The sequence below is a fragment of the Urocampus carinirostris genome, chromosome 4 (assembly GCF_059441175.1).
Source record: "Urocampus carinirostris isolate Australia breed hairy pipefish chromosome 4, RoL_Ucar_1.0, whole genome shotgun sequence".
Lineage (NCBI taxonomy): Eukaryota > Metazoa > Chordata > Actinopteri > Syngnathiformes > Syngnathidae > Urocampus > Urocampus carinirostris.
In genome coordinates this window covers 12,965,353-12,985,634 of record NC_142352.1, presented here as the reverse complement: position 1 = coordinate 12,985,634, position 20,282 = coordinate 12,965,353, and the positions used below count along the sequence as shown (strand labels likewise).

At 40.5% G+C, this 20,282-nt stretch overlaps 1 protein-coding gene across 1 annotated transcript in view; it reads right to left on the bottom strand.

Annotated features, from left to right (window-relative positions):
- The window catches only part of entrep2 (endosomal transmembrane epsin interactor 2), a 141,066-nt gene extending 121,366 nt beyond the window's left edge, over positions 1-19,700 (bottom strand). The window contains exon 1 of the mRNA XM_088333171.1: positions 19,060-19,700. Within this exon, the coding sequence (XP_088189297.1) occupies positions 19,060-19,284 (225 nt within the window). The 5' untranslated portion in view covers positions 19,285-19,700. The remainder of the gene's footprint in view (positions 1-19,059) is intronic.
- Positions 19,701-20,282: the final 582 nt, after the last annotated feature.

Genomic DNA, 20,282 nt, shown 5'->3' with positions numbered 1-20,282 from the left:
AGATAGACGGACGGATGAATAAAAGACAGACAGACAGACAGATGGATAATAGATAGATGGATGGATGAATAGATAATGGATAGACGGACAGATGGCCGGATAAAGGACGGACGGACAGACGAATGGGTAATAGCTGGATGAATAGATGGATTCATAGATGGATTAATCTATAGATGGATTTATTGATTGATTCATAAATAGATTCATAGATAGATTAATAGGTAGATTGATTAATAGATGCATAGATGGATTCATCTATAGATGGATTCATAGATTGATTCATAAATAGATTCATAGATTAATAGATAGATTAGTTCATAGATGCATAGATGGATTCATAGATAGATTCATAGATAGATTCATAGATAGATTAATAGATGGATGGATTCATAGATAGATTCATAGATAGATTCATAGATAGATTAATAGATAGATGGATTCATAGATGGATTCATAGATGGATTCATAGATAGATTTATAGATAAATTAATAAACTATCAACCCTGCGGCTTATTCAGTGATGCGGCCAATTCATGTAATTTTTCTAACGGCCGCCAGCAACGCTCGAGTACAAAAGGTAAGATTTGGACCGGTGGAATATATGCGCCGAGGAAGACTGCAACTTCTTGGCTTGTGCATAGATTAAATTAGCAAAATAGAAAGGCACATGACGCAGCTTTCAAGCTAAAAGCTAAAAGATGAGGACGATTTACCGTGAAGTACGGTATGTTTTTTTACCAGACCCGTTTAGTGTGTTTCGAGCGTGTTGCTAGCGTGTTTTGGAATAAGGTAGCGTGGGACGACGTCTATATGACAAAGTTTCTTTCCGACACTGAAGAAGATGACTTTGATGGCTTCAGTTCTAAGGAGGAAGATGAGGACGGTTTACCGTGATTTTTACAAGTACGGTATGTTTTTTTACCAGACCCGTATACTGTGTTGCGAGCGTGTTGCTAGCGTGTTGCTACCATTAACTGCCCTGTGACAGGCAACGTTTGGGATTAAAGTTATATTATTATTATTAAAGCTTTGAAAACTCTCTCGGTGTACCGTCTTTCTTTGTAAATATGTGTAACCCATGTATAAAATGTATTTGCAACTGTATATTTTTGTGATGTATGTATTTGTATTTATTTTAGACACTTATTTTTTGCACGGGCGAATGAAAAAGGAGGGGGGGGGAACAAACGCAGGGTGACGGGAAGTGGGGACCGGTAGAGGTGAGGAACAGACAGACCTGTTTGTGGACGCGGCGGACAATAGTGGATATATATTTTTCCCACCCTTACCTTTGGAAATATATACTTTTTTCCTTGGATTACTTTCAACGGGACCCAGACTCTGCAGGTCTGCATCAAACCTTAAGTACCGGAATCATTTTCCGTTCATTTTGCCGGCTGTGATTTTTGGACTGTGTACTTTAATGATGGACATTTAGTTTCAATCGTGGGACTTAAAGTCGGGATTGTGTTAATTTTGTGTTTGTGTTACATTTTTTAACGTGGGCGCATGCGGCTTATATACAGGTGCGGCTTGTGTAAGTTCAAAATCGGTTTTCCTCTTAAAATCTGGTGAGTGCGGCTTATAATCAGGTGCACTCTATAGTCCGGAATTTACGGTACTTTAGTTTTTACATATATTTTTATGTTACAGCCTTATGGCAAATCTAATTCAGTTCATTTTCCCTCCTACTTCTATTCACAAAAGCTAGTCACTGTCACGGTTGCCATGGCGCCAAATTGGCCTCTGCCAGGTAGCGCCAGCTTCTGTCACGGTTGCCAGGGCGCCCAATTGGCTCCACCCATGGACACTGGCTGAAATTCGTTGACAGATTGCTCCCTGTGACTACTTAAACACTGTCCTGTGAGTCACCTTTTGTCGGAGCGTCTGCTAAACTCTGTTTCTTGTTTTCTATCTCTTTATTTCTTTCTTTTCTCTAATCTTTTTGTTTTCTTTGTTCTCCCTTTCTTTCTCTATTGTGCTATCTCTATTTCTCCATTTATCCCTCTCTTTTCTACACTATTTCTCTCTCTCATTTTCTTTCTTTCTTTCCAGCCCTTACTCCCTCTTTTTCACTCTCTCCCCTTTTCTCCCTCTATCTCTTTCTCACTCTCGTTCTCTCAAATCTCCTAGTTTACCCCTGTCAAGGTGGCCGTTTTGGATGTTAATCCCTCAGAATTTTCTATTATATAAATAACTTGTTTTTATATTCCTAAATACAAAAACAATCTTTCTCACACACACACACACACACACACATAAAACAACGTTTCAATAATCAGTCTAATTGTATCTCTTGTACGTTTATCAATCTTATATTCTTTTATTTTGAAGTCGTGCTCATGTGTGTGCTGTTTACACTGACGAATAATAAACCACGCCCTCTCTGGGGGCGGTCTCTTTTTTCTCTTTCAACCATCATGGAAGTACTTTTGCTCCTGGTATCACGATGTCGTTTTTAACAATATATGTATTTTAATCTGTGTAAATACAGCCACCAAAGAGTCTAAATAATGACTATCTCTGACCGCCCCCCATGATTTTTTTTCTTCTAGCATTTGGCCCCCCAGCTAAAATGAGTTTGACACCCCTGATCCAGAGGAAGGAACGCCGGCGGACTTCTCAGCGTGCTTCTAATGAAACATTTACTCCAAATCACCAAACGCTGCAATAATTTGGAATTTGCATAAGTGCAGGCACCCATACTTTGATGTGAAAGGTTCCTGGCTGTGATAATAAGCACTGCTGGGGGAATATTGATCGGAACAAAGAAGTGTAAAGACGCCATCTTGGGCTGAATACAAAATGCTTGACTTAGTAAAGTGGAAACACTTTACGCCTTTTTTTTTTTTTAAACCTCCGAAACAAAACATAGGATGAATTACATATCTCATCTCATCTCATTAGCTACACCGCTTATCCTCAGTAGGGTCGCGGGGGTGCAGGAGCCCATCCCAGCAATCATCGGGCACTGGGCAGGGGACACCCTGAACTGGTTGCCAGCCAATCGCAGGGCACACAGGGACAGACAACTCACTCGCTCATTCACACCTAGGGACAATTTGGACCGGCCAATTCATGCATGTCTTTGAAATGTGGGAAACCCACGCAAGCACGGGGAGAACATACAAACTCCGCACAGGAAATCTGAAGCTGGATTTGAACCCACGCCGGTTCCCAAGACATGAACTGTGCCGCACATGCGCTAACCACTGCGCCGCCGTGCTGCCATTGAATTAAATATAAGAATCATTATTTAGGGACTTGCAAAAAATCATTTCTAGCACAGACAAAAAAAGAAGCATGAAGCTCACGGGTATGAATTATGACAAAATGAGGCACAGAAGAACCTCGTGAGGAAAAACACCAAAGAGACTCATCCCGACTTACAAGGGCCTTGTTGCGGTACAGTGCTAGTTGGCGGTTCCACTTTTGCGGGTTCAGAGCTTCGCGGGTCTAAAAAATGTACCTTACCTATATACCATTGAGCACAAGCTTATGTCAACTGAGGACACGGTGTGGACACTCTTATTGTGAAGGGGAGGAGGAGGCCCTGACACAATGCTTAGTCATGTTGAGTTACCGCTTCGCTCACCCCCCCTCCTTCAACTCCTCCCACCTCACCCCCTTCTTCTGTGGAGCTGTTTATCATGGAGGGCACATTTCACATTTCATCTCAAGTTTGACTTTATTATACCAAAAGCCAGCGGTTGTTTGTACTACCTAAACACGGCTAATTGTGTGTAGTTTCGTGTATTTGTTGTAAAAGCCGTTCGATGCCGCTAGCTAAAGTATGTTGTTATTGTCAGAAGGTAGCTCTTTCACTTTCATTAAAATGAACACAGACCATTTTTTTAACTGTTGTTTCCCAAAATGCTTCACAAACACTCATCAAATATCACATTTTCACTGTTTTTATTTTCAATAGGTAACCGGTAGTGTTAACAAGCGAAATAAACTGCGATGGCTGCATTTTCAGTTTTGGCGGGTGGTCTCGGTCCCCATTAACCGCGATAACCCAGGGATTACTGTATTGATTTTTGGGCGTTCTTTGGTATTTGGCCGTTGGGGGTCGGACTGTATTAATACTCGATATGAAAAAAGTAACTGACGTGACAAATCGAATCAGTACCATACTTTGATGAGTTGAGCGCTTATGTATGTTGAAATGCTAGCGCCCCCTGGTCATCGGATGACCTTTCAGAGAGATTAGCAGCTGGTAAAAGTGAGACCTTGCGACCAGCATTGTTTACCCGTTGCGGTTATTTGATCTGAATAACTTATTGTGATTCACATTGATGGTACGCGGATGCCTGCTTCGGTAAATTATAGGAGCCTGTACTACAGTATATGTAGTATAACACCCAGTTATTGGACATAATTAAAGGTTATTTTGGACATTCTCCTTAGAAACATTTTTTATAGTTTTTATCATCTATGAATCCATCTATCTATGTATCTATCTATGGATCAATTTATGAATCTATGAATCCATCTATGTATGAATCTATCTATGAATCCATCTAGGCATCTATGAATCCATCCATCTATTAATTTATCTATGAATCTATGTATGAATACATCTATGAATACATCTATGAAAACATCTATGAATACATCTATGCATCCATCTATCTATGAATCTATCTATGAATCCATCTATGAATCCATCTATCTATGAATCTACCATGAATCTATCTATGAATCCATCTATGCATCTATGAATCCATCTATCTATGAATCTATCTATGAATCCATCTATGAATCCATCTAGGTATCTATGAATCCATCTATCTTTGAATCTATCTATGAATCTATCTATGAATCCATCTATGAATACATCTTGGTATCTATGAATCCATCCATCTATTAATTTATCTATGAATCTATCTATGAATCCATCTATGAATCCATCTATCTATGAATCTATCTATGAATCTATCTATGAATCCATCCAGCTATTATTCTATCTATGAACCTATTTATGAATCAATCTATGCATCTATGAATCAATCTATCTATTAATCTATGAATCTATTTATGAATCAATCTATAAATCCATCTATAGATGAATGCATCTATGAATCCATCTATCCATCTAGCTATTATCCATTCGTCTGTCCATCCGTCCTTTATCCGGCCATCTATCCGTCTATCCATTATCTATTCATCTATCCATCTATCTATTATGAATGATCTGTATTATCCATCCGTCTGTCTGTCTATCTATTATCCATCCATCCGTCTATCTATCTATTATCCATCTATGAATCTATCTATGAATCTATCTATGAATCTATCTATGCATCTATGAATCTATCTATCTATGAATCTATCTATGAATCCATCTATGAATCCATCTAGGCATCTATGAATCCATCCATCTATGAATACATCCATCTATGAATCCATCTATCTATTAATCTATCTATGAATCTAACTATGAATCTATCTATGAATCTATCTATAAATCTATCTATTAATCCATCTATCTATTAATCTATCTATGAATCCATCTATGCATCTATGAATCAATCTATCTATTAATCTATCTATTTATGAATGAATCTATCAATCCATCTATAGATGAATCCATCTATGAATCCATCTATCCGTCTATCCATTATCCATTCATCTATCCGTCTATCTATTATCCATCCATCTGTCTATCTATTTTTCATCCGTCCGTCTATCTATCTATTATCTATCCATCCGTCCGTCCTTTATCCATCCGTCTATATGTCTATCTATTATCAATCCGTCTGTCCGTCTATCTATTATCCATCCGTCTGTCCGTCTATCTATTATCCATCCGTCTATTTGTCCTTTATCCATCCGTCCATACATCTATCTAATATCCATCTATCTATTATCCATCCATCTATCCGTCTATCCATTATCCATCTGCCTGTCCGTCTATCTATTATCCATCCATCCGTCTATCTATCTATTATCCATCTATGAATCTATCTATGAATCTATCTATGAATCTATCTATGCATCTATGAATCTGTCTATCTATGAATCTATCTATGAATCCATCTATTAATCCATCTAGGCATCTATGAATCCATCCATCTATGAATACATCCATCTATGAATCCATCTATCTATTAATCTATCTATGAATCTAACTATGAATCTATCTATGAATCTATCTATAAATCTATCTATTAATCCATCTATCTATTAATCTATCTATGAATCCATCTATGCATCTATGAATCAATCTATCTATTAATCTATCTATTTATGAATGAATCTATCAATCCATCTATAGATGAATCCATCTATGAATCCATCTATCCGTCTATCCATTATCCATTCATCTATCCGTCTATCTATTATCCATCCGTCTGTCTATCTATTTTTCATCCGTCCGTCTATCTATCTATTATCTATCCATCTGTCCGTCCTTTATCCATCCGTCTATATGTCTATCTATTATCCATCCGTCTGTCCGTCTATCTATTATCCATCCGTCTGTCCGTCTATCTATTATCCATCCGTCTATTTGTCCTTTATCCATCCGTCCATACATCTATCTAATATCCATCTATCTATTATGCATCCATCTATCCGTCTATCCATTATCCATCTCCCTGTCCGTCTATCTATTATCCATCCGTCCGTCTATCTATCGATTATCCATCCATCAGTCCGTCCGTCCTTTATCCATCCGTCTATACGTCTTTCTAATATCCATCCATCTTTTCGACCATCTATTATCCACCCGTCTGTCCGTCTATCTATTATCCATCCGTCCGTCTATCTATCTATTATCCATCCGTCCATTTGTCCTTTATCCATCCGTCCATACATCTATCTAATATCCATCTATCTATTATCCATCCATCTATCCGTCTATCCATTATTTATCTGCCTGTCCGTCTATCTATTATCCATCCGTCCGTCTATCTATCGATTATCCATCCATCTGTCCGTCTGTCCTTTATCCATCCGTCTATACGTCTTTCTAATATCCATCCGTCTTTTCGACCATCTATTATCCATCTGTCTGTCCGTCTATCTATTTATTATCCATCCATCTGTCCGTCTGTCCTTTATCCATCCGTCTATACGTCTTTCTAATATCCATCCGTCTTTTCGACCATCTATTATCCATCTGTCTGTCCGTCTATCTATTTATTATCCATCCATCTGTCTATCTATTATCCACCAGTCAGTCTATGTATCTACCTATCCATTGGGTGTTAGTGTTTAACAAAGAGTCAGATGAAAAGGATTTTCTGCCATTAATATGCTGGACACGTCTTATTGTGTTTGTAAATAACAAGTTTAGAAGCAATTGTTTTCATCTTTACATCAATTGTAGGGTAGCGGCCATTTTGCAACCTATTTTCCAAAAAAACACATCAAAGTTGCCAAAGGTGGTGGAGGTGACAATCAATCTCCTGTTTTCTGAAGCCACGTTGTGATTGGTCGTAACCCGAGGCCTGTCCATTAGTGATGTCGTTGTCAGTGGACAACGAGTAGAAAAATGCCAACGATTTTCCTGCTTTTTCCAAAAAAAGCTATAATAAACAGAATGGCATGTTTCAAATAGTGGGCGGGTATGGGACATACAGTGTTATCGTTTGCCCGCGTCCTTGCGTCCTAGACGCATCATTTCTTCTGGGGACGTATAGTGTCAAATCAATGTGCGTCCCCGGGACGCGACTTTTTGGACACAAAATTGTCATTACAGTGAGACCTCGGTTATCGCGATTAATGGGGACCAAAACCACCCGCGATAAGTGAAAATCTGCAAAGTAGCGGCGCACCTTCCAAAAAAAACCCCAAAAAAACAAAAAAACAAAAAACAATTTTTTTTAATTATTATTTTTTAAACCCGGTTAATGGGGAACAAAACCACCCCAAAAAGTGAAAATCTGCGAAGTAGCGGCGCACCTTCCCCCCAAAAAAATAAATAAATAAATAAATAAAAAAACAAAAAAAAAACAAAAATTTTTTTATTTATTTCTTTTTTTTATTATTATTATTATTTAAACCCGGTTAATGGGGAACAAAACCACCTCAAAAAGTGAAAATCTGCGAAGTAGCGACGCCCCTGCCAAAAAAAAAAAAAAAGAATAAAATCTCATCTCATCTCATTATCTGCACCGCTTATCCTTATTAGGGTCACGCGGGGGGTCTGGAGCCCATCCCAGCCATCTCCGGGCAGTGGGCAGGGGACACCCTGAACTGGTTGCCAGCCAATCGCAGCCGAGTGATCCACCGCCAAGAGTCGTACAGCTGGGCGATTATATGTCCGCCCGGGACGATCGGAGACAAATTCACGACAGGGTTTTTACTTGCGCCGCACCGCGGGTGCCGTTCGGTCGCTCCCTCGAGCGAGCCCCTGACCCGCGGCGCGGGTACTTTTGGGCGCGATACGCACGACACCGACACAGTTACGGGGGTCCCGCGCACGTCTACCACCTTTCGCCCGCCGCGCTACTGGGGTCGTCGGACGAGCGGGCTCCCCCCAGTTACCGGGGTAGCCTGATCGTGCCCGCCGCCTTTTCTCACGTCAGCTGAACTCGCTCCGTCGCGCGGCCCGGGAGTGACCTCCGCCGACTCCCCCCCACCCCCGTCCCATCCAGCCGGCCGCCTTACCCCGTGTCCGCTGACGTTCCGCCGAAAAAACCTCCCGAAAAGTGAAAATCTGCGAAGCCACTTCAAAAAATAAAAAAATAATAAATAAAACAATTTTTCTTTATTTTCTTTTTTTTTAACTGTTACAGACCGCGAAGCTCTGAAGCCGCAAAGTAGTGAGGTCCCACTGTATTACCAGATTACTTTTTTTTATTAACAAAGATTTACCGCACTCCAAACTTTTCGTCAGGCAGATCCGCCATTGTTGTTTTGGTCTCGGGATGACGTCAGTGTTTTGGCGGTTGTCGAGTGAAAGAGAAGTTTGCCTCCGTAAAAACAGTTGGTATTAGGTGCAAATCAACAAAAAAATTGGTCATTTCTTCAGTGTCAATAATAAGTCGAAACATGATACAGAAAGTAGGCAGCACGGCGGCGCAGTGGTTAGCGCTTGTGCGGCACAGTTCATGTCTTGGGAACCTCCTGCGTGGGTTCAAATCCAGCTCCAGACTTCCTGTGTGGAGTTTGTATGTTCTCCCCGTGCTTGCGTGGGTTTCGTCCTCCCACATTCCAAAAACATGCATTTAAGGTGAATTGGCCGGTCCAAATTGTCCCTAGGTGTGAATGAGCGAGTGAGTTGTCTGTCCCCGTGTGCCCCGCGACTGGCTGACAACCAGTTCAGGGTGTCCCCTGCCCACTGCCTGATGATTGCTGGGATGAGCTCCAGCACCCCCGCGACCCTACTGAGGATAAGCGGTTGCAGCTAATGAGATAATGAGATGATACAGAAAGTGGTAACAACGGCAATAATTCCGACACGAAAAAACGGCGGAGAAATTCTTCAGAAGACCGCGAAGGCAAGGAAAACACGCGTGTTGAAGCGAACGGTTCGACGGAAGAAAATAAACAAAAGTAGCAAGAAAAGGACTTTTCTGCCAAAATGGACTCAATTATATTCCTGGTTACGCTATGAGGAGGATGATAATGGAGGCTACATGTTCTGTGATGCATGCACCCAGCGTGACAAAAAAACTGGACTGCATAAATCATTTCGCAATACGAACTTTCAGAAAAGCACATTGGATCGGCACAACGACAATGAAAACCACAAATTAGCTATGGAAATTCCGTTGCTGCAATAAGAAGGCATTACAACTGTGGCGGGACAGCAAACTACGAAGAATATATGAAACCCATCACTTTTCAAAGGTAAAATGAACACTGGACTATGTTATTACTTTGTTATTACCAAGTTCATTATTTGAAGTAAGCTTAATTAGAATCAGTCAACCACCCAAAGAGAAAATCACAATGATCTAGCGCTGGTTTCATACCAGGGCAGCACGGTTAGCGCGAGTGCGGCACCACAGTCCTGAGGTCATGAGCTAGAACCTTCCTGTGTGGAGTTTGCATGTTCTCCCCGTTTTGGCCGGTCCAAATTGTCCCTTGTTTTAAATGAGCGAGTGAGTTGTCTGTCCCTATGTGGCCCAGCGATTGACTGGCCACCAGTTCAGGGTGTCCCCTGCCCACTGCCTGAAGATGGCTGGGATGGGCTCCAGCACCCCCGTGACCCTACTGAGGATAAGCGGTGCAAAAAATGAATGAATGAATGAATGGTTTTAGACCAGGTTGGCAGGGACTTGGGCAGCACGGCGGGGCAGTGGTTAGCGCGTGTGCGGCACAGTTCATGTCATGGGAACCTGTCGTGGGTTCAAATCCAGCTCCAGACTTCCTGTACGGAGTTTGTATGTTCTCCCCGTGCTTGCGTGGGTTTCCTCCGGGCACTCCGGTTTCCTCCCACGTTCCAAAAACATGCATTTTCAGGTGAATTGGCCGGTCCAAATTGTCCCTAGGTGTGAATGAGTTGTCTGTCCCTGTGTGCCCTGCGATTGGCTGGCAACCAGTTGAGGGTGTCCCCTGCCCACTGCCCGGAGATGGCTGGGATGGGCTCCAGCCCCCCCCCGCGACCCTAATGAGGATAAGTGGTATGGCTGATGAGATGAGAGATGGTAGGGACTTAGGCTGTCCTTGGGGGACACCCTGGTGCCTTCTGGGATAATGTCGGAGACCCCTGCTCCATATGATAGTTATTTTGATAGTAGGCTTATATGATGCATGCATTGTGAGGCTTATACAGTATAAGGCTTTTAATTTTTGTGGCTGTAGCCAAATTTGTTTTTTGTTTTTTGGTTCAATTAGGCTCTTTCAGCATTTTAATATAAAAAAAAAAAACTATAGACTATTCTCACGCGAGCCTGGTGGAGGCGTGGCTTAACCCTGTGACCTTCTGCCTATTCAAGCGTCAGCGTGCTAGGCTGTTTGTAAAGAAGTTGCAGTATCAAGCGTTCTGGCTGGCATATTATGAGCCGGGTCGCACGGCCACACAACAAACAAAAGCACGCTTAGCAAACAAGAGCAGGCTTTGCGGGACGAAAGCTGAAATTTTGTCACATGTTCTGATTATCCTCCAATAACACCTCTCCCTTTTCAGCAAACAAGATCAGGCAGAGTATATCGTGGTCTCTAACTTTCTCACATTCTTTTTCCTTTTTCTCTTTCCTTCTCATTCTCTCTCTTTTTCTATTTTACTCATTTTGTTCTATTTCTCTCTTTTGCTCTTTCTTTCTTTTTTCTCTTTGTCTCACTCTTCCTTACTCTCTTTCTAATGCTCACTCTTGTTATGTCTTTTTCTTACTCTATATTTTTCTCCTTTCTTATTCTTTTGATCTTTCTCTCTCTTTCTCACTTTCTTCCTTTCTTTCATTTTCTTTCTCGGTCTCTTTTTACTCTTTTCCTCTTTCAGTCTTTCTTTCCCCTTTTTTTCTCCGTTTCTCTGTATTGTGGTCTATCTTTCTATTCCTCTCACTTTTTCTCCATGTTTCTGTCTCACTCACCTTCTCTGTCTCTTACATGTTCTCTCTCTCTCTCTTTCTCTCATTTTTCTAGATATTTTTCTTTCTCTTTCTTGCTATATCTTTTTTCACTCTGCTTCTCACACTCACTCTCCCTCTTTTTCTTCTCTCTCTCTCTCTTTCTCTCATTTTTTCTCTATTGTTTTCTTTCTCTGTCTTGCTCTCTTTGTTTTTCTCTTTCTCTCTCTCTAACTTTCTCACTTTTTCCCTTTTCTTTTTCCTTCTCATTCTCTCTCTTTCTCTCATTTTGTTCTATTTCTCTCTCTCTCTCTCTCTGTTGCTCTTTCCTTCTTTTTTCTCACTTTGTCCCACTCTTCCTCACTCTCTTTCTAATGCTCACTCTTGTTATGTCTTTTTCTTACTCTATCGTTTTCTCCTTTTTTATTCTTTTGATCTTTCTCTTTCTCACTTTCTTTAATTTTCTTTCTCGGTCTCTTTTTACTCTTTTCCTCTCTCAACCTTTCTTTCTCCTTTTTTTCTGCGTTTCTCTGAAGTGTGTTCTCTCTCTCTATTCCTCTCACTTTTTCTCCATGTTTTTTGTCTCGCTGGGTTTGCGGCGGGAGAAAATATTTGTCATATTACAAACAGGAAACAAAATCAGGCAGAGTATATCGTGGTTTTACTGAGTGTGAAAGTCACTGATAGCCTTCTCTTAGCAATGGATGGCATCCCACAGGGCTCTGTATTTGGGCCCCCTTTTTTAGGATTTAGTACACAGGTGTCAAACAGGTTGAAATATGTAAACTTGATGTTGCCAAAGCCAGGTGCCTCGAACAAAGACACTGCACTTGTATCTCTCTCTCTCTCTCTCTCTCTCTCTCTCTCTCTCTCTCTCTCTCTCTCTCATTTTTCTAAATATTTTTCTTTCTCTTTCTTGCTTTCTCTTTTTTCTCTTTCCTTCTCGCACTCTCTCTTTCCCTCTTTTTCTTCTCTCTCTCTTTCTCTCATTTTTTTCTTTCTCTGTCTTGCTCTTTGTTTTTCTCTTTCTCTCTCTCTCTAACTTTCTCACTTTCTTTTTCCCTTTTCTCTTTCCTTCTCATTCTCTCTCGTTCCCTCTTTTACTCATCTTGTTCTATTTCTCTCTCTCTCTCTCTCTCTTTCTTTTCCACCCCTTTTCTCCCACTCTGTCTCTGTCTCTTTCACTCTCTGTGTCTCTCTTTTTCTCTTCCTTTGTTGCTCTTTCTCTCTCAGTGTCTTTTTAACTTCTTTTGCTCTAACTTCCTTTTTTCCCTTTCTCTCTTTTCTCTTTCTCTCTTCCTACCCTTCGCACTTTCTTTTCTCTTTTCTCTCCTTCTGTCTTTCTATTTCTCTTCGGATTTCTTTCTTCCTCTCACTTTCTTTTCCCCCTCTGTCTCGACTTTTTATCTCTTGTTTCTCACGCTCTTTCCCTCGCTCTCTTTTTCTTTTTTTGTCTCGCCCTCTCTCCTTTTCCATTCCTCTTTCCCTTATTTATTTCTCTCTCTTTCTCTTTCTCTTTGATCTACTAGTCTGGCCGCCGACAGAATGTTTGTTCTATCGTGTGGGCCCCCGGGTTAAAATGAGTTTGACACCCCTGATTTAGTATGTAAATGCAGTGTTGGGCACGTTACTTTCAAAAAGTAATTAGTTATAGTTATTCACTACTTCTTCAAAAAGGTACTTGAGTTAGTAACTCGGAGGAGGAAGGCGCCTATCTTTTGAAGCCCATCTTCCACAAGTAAGTTTAACTTCATCATATCGCTCCAATTTTAGCCACTGTAAATTGTACTGGTTCCTTGTCTGTTTAAGATGGTCCTGTTACTAACATACTTACATACTGGTTTACAGACAACAGCAGCTTTAATAAGAGCCAAATTTAATTTTAATTTCTTAAGATTAATTAGCAAAGCATCTGTAGTAGTCTCTTTCTTCTCTCTCTCTCTCTCTCTCTCTCTTGCTCTCTCTCTCTTCTATTTTTCTTTCTCTTTCTTGCTTTCTCTTTTTCCTCTTTCCTTCTCACACTCTCTTTCGCTCTTTTCCTTCTCTCTCTCTTGCTCTCATTTTTTTTCTCTATTGTTTTCTTTCTCTGTCTTGCTCTCTTTGTTTATATCTCTCTCTCTAACTTTCTCACTTTCTTTTTCCCTTTTCTCTTTCCTTCTCATTCTCTCTCGTTTCCTCTTTTACTCATCTTGTTCTATGTCTCTCTCTCTTTTGCTCTTTCCTTCTTTTTTTCTCACATTGTCCTCACTCTCTTTCTAATGCTCACTCTTGTTATCTCTTTTTCTTACTCTATCTTTTTCTCCTTTCTTATTCTTTTGATCTATCTCTCTCTTTCTCGCTTCCTTTCTTTCATTTTCTTTCTCGGTCTCTTTTTACTCTTTTCCTCTTTCAGTCTTTCTTTCCCCTTTTTTTCTCCGTTTCACAGGATCGTGTTCTCTCTTTCTATTCCTCTCACTTTTTCTCCATGTTTCTGTCTCGCTCACCTTCTCTGTCTCTTACATGTTCTCTCTCTCTTTATCTCTCTCTCTCCCTCTCTCATTTTTCTAGATATTTTTCTTTCTCTTTCTTGCTTTCTCTTTTTTCTCTTTCCTTCTCACACTCTCTCTTTCCCTCTTTTCCTTCTCTCTCTCTTTCTCTCATTTTTTCTCTATTGTTTTCTTTCTCTGTCTTACGCTCTTTGTTTTTCCCTTTCTCTCTCTCTAACTTTCTCACTTTCTTTTTCCTTTTTCTCCTTTCCTTCTCATTCTCTCTCTTTCCCCTGTTACTCATTTTATTCTATTTCTCTCTCTCTCTCTGTTGCTCTTTCCTTCTTTTTTCTCACTTTGTCTCACTCTTCCTCACTCTCTTTCTAATGCTCACTCTTGTTATCTCTTTTTCTTACTCGATCTTTTTCTCCTTTCTTATTCTTTTAACCTTTCTCTCTCTTTCTCACTTTCTTTCATTTTCTTTCTCGGTCTCTTTTTACTCTTTTCCTCCTTCAGTCTTTCTTTCTCCTCTTTTTCTCCGTTTCTCTGTATCGTGTTCTCTCTTTCTATTCCTCTCACTTTTTCTCCATGTTTCTGTCTCGCTCACCTTCTCTCTCACATGTTTTCTCTCTCTCTCTCTCTTTATCTTTCTCTCTTTCATTTTCTCTCTTCTTCCCCTCTCTTTTTTTCTCTTACTTTTTCTCTCTTTCTTTTTCTTAAACCTACTAGTCCGGCACCAGTGAAATTTTTCTTTTTAGCATGTGGCCCCCGGCTCAATTGAGTTTGACACCCCTGCTCTAAAGGGTTTCCATCATTATGGGTACTTCTGCATCGGAGAAGTTCATTTTCATCAGCATGGCATCATTCATCACACCTCGACAACAGGCGTATAACGCCGCGGGGATCGGGAGTAACGAAGCAGATCGTTATTGATTACTCATATGCTGAAGAAAAATGGCGGCACACGGACGGATACTACCACGTGTTTCTTTAGAGCACAGGTGTCAAACAGGCGAAACAACACTTAGAGAAGCACAAGAGAAAAACAAGCTGCAGGTTGAAATATGGCAACTTGATGTTGCCAAAGCCAGCTGGCTCGAACAAAGACACTGCACTTGTATTTCTTTCTCTCTCTCTCTCTCTCTCTCTCTCTCTCTCTCTCTTTTCCACCCTTTTTCTCCCACTCTCTGTCTCTGTCTCTTTCACTCTCTGAGTCTCTCTTTTTCTCCTCCTTTGTTGCTCTTTGTCTCTTTCTCTCTGTGTCTTTTTAACTTCTTTTGCTCTAACTTCCTTTTTTCCTTTTCTCTCTTTTTCTTCATACCCTTTGCGCTTTCTTTTTTCTTTTCTCTCCTTCTGTCTTTCTATTTCTCTTTCGATTTCTTTCTCCCTCTCCCTTTCTTTTCCCCCTCTCTCACGACTTTTTATCTTTTGTTTCTCACGCCTCTCTCTCTTTTTCTTTCTTTGTCCCGCCCTCTCTCCTTTTCCCTCCCTCTTTCTCTTATTTCTTTGTCTCTTTTTCTTTCTCTTGAATCTACTAGTCTGGCCCCCGACAGAATGTTTGTTCTATCGTGTGGCCCCCGAGTTAAAATGAGTTTGACACCCCTGGTTTAGAGGCACAAATCTAGCTCTATAAAGTGACAGCCCTGTTATTTTTTAATGTACTCTCACTCGGACAGACCTCGCTTCCTGTCTTTGCCGCAGTCCTGCGCACAGGTTTGGTTTCCTCTCTCTCTCTCTCTCTCTCTCTCTCTCTCTCCCTCTCTCTCTCGCTTGTCCTTACCTAATTTAGTCATTCACTTCCTGGCTTTTAATTTCCAGCAGTCACTTGTCCTGATTACCTTCCAATCACACATCTCCCTCTTCACGATGTAAACACTGTTTCCTTGGTTTGGTGCTAGTTCATTGCCTATCTTGTCACTTCCCAAGCCTTCTCAGTTTTGTCGTTATGAATCGATACATATCTGCTGTCGTGGGGTCTGTTTTTCGGGGGGTCTCTTACGCCCTCTGAGGGCCTAATTGGCTAATGCATTTAGCTCTCCAACCAGGATATCTTCGTTTACAGTCTTGCAGCACAGTTTGGTTTCCCTCTCGCTTGTTCTTAGCTTTGATAACTCACTTCCTGACTCTTATTTCCACCCTACACCTTGTGTCACTTGTCCTGATTATCCTCCAATAACACCTCTCCCTTTTCACTATTTATACACTCAGTTTCCTTGGCTCTGTGCTAGTTCATTGCCTATCTTGTCACTTCCTAGACCTTCTTCTTACAATCTTGTTGTTATCCCTTCTGGACCACGAGTTGATTTTGATAACTGAGTACATCTCCCAGAAAGATATTCAACTATCTCATACCAGAACTAGTTTTGCCAGGATCACAATCCTTCACAAGTAATCAGGTAGGTCGCTCTACAGGTGAAAATGCCAGCCAAAAATGACTCAGCACTTTTGATTTTGTCGACTCAGGAGTTGTTCCAGAAAGACAATCCCCCTCTTCCAGGCTCTTCACGTCACCTTTACATTTTAAGAATTCAGAGACGAGGAGGAGGAGATGTTCCGGCAAAAGATAGCGGGGACCAGGACATCATTTAATCATTTTTTACCAAAATTCTGTGAAGTCTCAAAATTTGTGGAAAGGAATCACCCGGAAAAACTGTTACCAAGTCATGCTATCGCGACATCTGCCTCGCGCGTTTCCAACGGATTGGCAAAAGCAGACGTCGTTGGATCAGTTTTTCAAGAAACGCGAGGCAAAAAGGTTAATTTTTATTAATTTATTCTTTGTCCTTTTATTTTCTAAACTGTTTTTGTTTCATGTTGCTGATGCTCTTTTATGATTTATCCCAAAAATATCATACTGTACTCTCCCGGGGCTTGGAACGGATTAGCGCATTTACTTCCAAAATGTGTCTCTACTTACAAAGTTTTCAGGTTACGAAGCTACTCACAGAACCAATTCAATTTCTTAAGTAGAGGTATAAGTTATAAGGCACTGCATAAGGCTTTTGAATGTTTTGCTACTCCAGACATTGTTTTTGTCCTTTTATGTCCAATATGGCCGATATCCATATCGTCCACAAGATGGCGACAAAGTATCATGTTAAGCGGCATCACGGTGCACCCTCAGGGCAGCTGACACGTGGTGGAAATAATATGCTTCCATATTCTTACGTCCATGTGCTGCTGCAGAAAACAAGAATTCTGCCACTGTAAAAGGGGCGTGGCCATGGGGGCTGGGAATCCCCTCCTCTGTAGAGGATGGAAGAGGGTTGCCTTCAACCGCACTAAGACTTGGCTATGGTTAAGTTGTCGAGCGATTTTTTAAAATTTCCTTTCTAGCTTCCTATTCAACGATTTAAATGGCTTTTTACTCTTGAAACTAACTAAGCTAACATACCTTTTTTAGCTAATTATCAAGCTAAATTTTAGCATCAGTTCTAGCTATCTCGCTTTGTTTTTAGCTTTGTTTTTTAGGTTCTATTCAGCGATTTAGATGGCTTTTTAATCTTTTTACAAGCTTTCTAGCTCTCTTTTTTAGCTAGCTATCTTCTTAGCTGTTTAGCTATTTAGAAAGCTATATCGCTAGCATATTAAATGTGTTGCATGCTATCTAGCTGACATTTGACTTTTTTTACTAGTATTTGTTTGCCTTCTATCTAGCTAGCCATATAGCTTTTTTTTAGCTTTCTATCCAGCTATTTTGATGGCTTTTTACTCTCTTAGCAAGCTAGCTATCTCTCTCTTTAGCTTTGTAGCTAGCAACCTGTTTTGCTATTTAGCAAGCTAGCTAGCATTTTACATTTGTTGCATTTTATCTAGCTAACATTTTACCTTATTTTGCTAGTTATCAAGCTAAATTTTGCATAATTTCTAGCTAGCTATCAAGCTATGTTTTTACCTTTCTATCCAGCTATTAATATGCCTTTTTCCTCTTATAACTAGCTAGCTAGCTCTCATTTTTAGCTTTGTAGCTAGCAACCTGTTTAACTATTTAGCAAGCTATCAAGCTAGCATTTTACATTTATTGCATGTTATATAGCTAACATATTACCTTTTTTGCTAGTTATCGAGATAAGTTTTAGCTTGATTTGTTGCTAGCTATTGAGCTTTGTTTTTAGTTTTCTATCCAGCTATTAAGATTGTTTTTACTCTTTTAACTAGCTAGCTCTCTGTTTAGCTATTTAGTGAGATATCTAGCTAGCATTTTACATTTGTTGCACGTTATGTAGCTAAAATATTAGCTTTTTTAGGTAGTTATCAAGCTAAATTCTAGCATCATTTCTAGTTAGCTATCTAGCTTTGTTTTTAGATTTCTATCCAGCTATTTAGATGTGTTTTAATCTTTTAGCAAGCTATCTAGCTAGCATTTTACATTTGTTGCATGTTATGTAGCTAGTATTGCCTTTTTTTGCTAGTTATCAAAATAAATTTTAGCATAATTTCTAGCTAGCTATCTCGCTTTGTTTTTAGTTTTATATCCAGCGATTAAGATGGCTTCTTACTCTTAACTAGCTAGCTCCCTTTTTAGCTTTGTTGCTAGCAACCTCTTACCTGTTTTGCTATTTGGTGAGATATCTAGCTAGAATTTTACTTTTCCTAGCTAGCTATCTAGCTTTGTTTTTAGATTTCTGCCCAGCTATTAAGATAGCTTGTTTACTATTTTACCTAGATAGCTAGCTCTCCTTTTAGTTTCGTAGCTAGCAACCTGTTTAGCTATTTAGCATGCTATCTAGCTAGCGTTTTACCTTTTTCTTATAGTTATCAAACTAAATTCTAGCTAGCTATCTAGCGTTGTTTTTAGCTTTCTATCCAGCTTTTAAGATGGCTTTTTACTCTTTTATCTAGCTCTCTTTTTGTTTTGTTTTTTTACTTGTTTACCTTTCTAGCTAACTATCAAGCTACTTTTTTAGCTATTTAGCCAGTTGCTATTTTAGAAATGTATATCAAAGCGCTAATAAGTGACAAAAGTAGCTCGACGCTAGATATCAACGGCAATAATGACAATGCAATTGAAAAACTTTCGGTATCGGATCGGTATCGATCGATACTATTCCGTGTGGACGCGGACGGGATCGATATCGACAATGGCGGTATCACCCTAGTTGAGAAGGTACGGTAAGGAAGGTACTGACCGAGAAACCAGCCCAAAACGGGCAGGAGTGTCGCACCCTCGGGGACGTGGTGAGCGCCAGAGCCGCAAAACTGACGGCCAGGATCAGGCTCCCCAGGACCATCTGCGAGACTCCCAGGGCCAGCAGGATCCGGGTTCGAGTCCGGTATTCCCTCAGGCGGGAGAGGCTGCGGGACAGCGACGCCGGGCTGAGGGAGCCCGCCCGGGGCAACGCGTGTACCGGCATCCTCCTCCAAAAAACGGAACTGCGGCAAAAATCCCAGCGAGAAGAAAGCCAAAACCTGGAGGTCAAATGGCGAGGAGTTGGCTCTCCATCAATTATGACGCTCGCCAATTAGCGTCCGGCGAGGGGGAAGAAAAAGGGGAAGGGGGACATGGAGCTCCGCATGGGACGGTGGTCCACAAGGTTCCGCGGGATTTGCTTCTAGGAGCGATTCCGAGGAAGAGAAGCCGACGAAGGCGCACCGGGGAACCGACACCGCGCCATTGTCACGCTGCTGTGTGCCGCGAGAAGGATGACGGAGAGCGCTAGTGATAGCGGTTCCGCTTCTTTTTTTCGAGAAGCGGCTCTTTTGGCTTGGCTCACACACATAGAGATGGCTCTTTTGACTCCCAAACGGCTCTTTACCCTCGGTGGTTTTGCTCCATAGAGTATCGATGATTATGACTTTATAAGGGATACTAATAAAGTTAAAAACATAGACATAATGCAAAAGGATACAAAGGAAAAAAAAGATGGAAAAAAAGATAGAAAAAAAAACGGAGCAAAAACAAGTAAAACAATAGTGGGGGAATCAAGAAACTGGAAAAAGGGGGGAATCACAAATAAAGGAGAAAAAGAAACAAAAAAAAGCTAAGAAATAAAGAAAGGAGAAAAGAAGAAAGCAAAAAGGAAAAAAAGAGAGAAAATAGAGGAAAATAAGTGGAAAAGCAAAACTAAAGGATAAAATGAATGAAAGGAAAAAGAAAAAGAAAAGGAAAAAGAGAGAATAGGAATCTAAAAAAGGGAAAAAAGGGAAGAAAAACGCTGAGAAATAATGAAAATAAAAGAAGAAAAATCAAAGTAAAAAAAAGAGTGCAAAAGAAGAAGAAAAACAAAGAGTTAGGAAAAAGAGAAAGAAGTGAGAAGGTAAAAAGGAGAGAGAAAGAGGAGTATCAAGAAAAAAAAACAAGAAAACATCTTGGGGGGAATGAAGAAGAGAAGGGAAAAAAAGAGGAAAATAG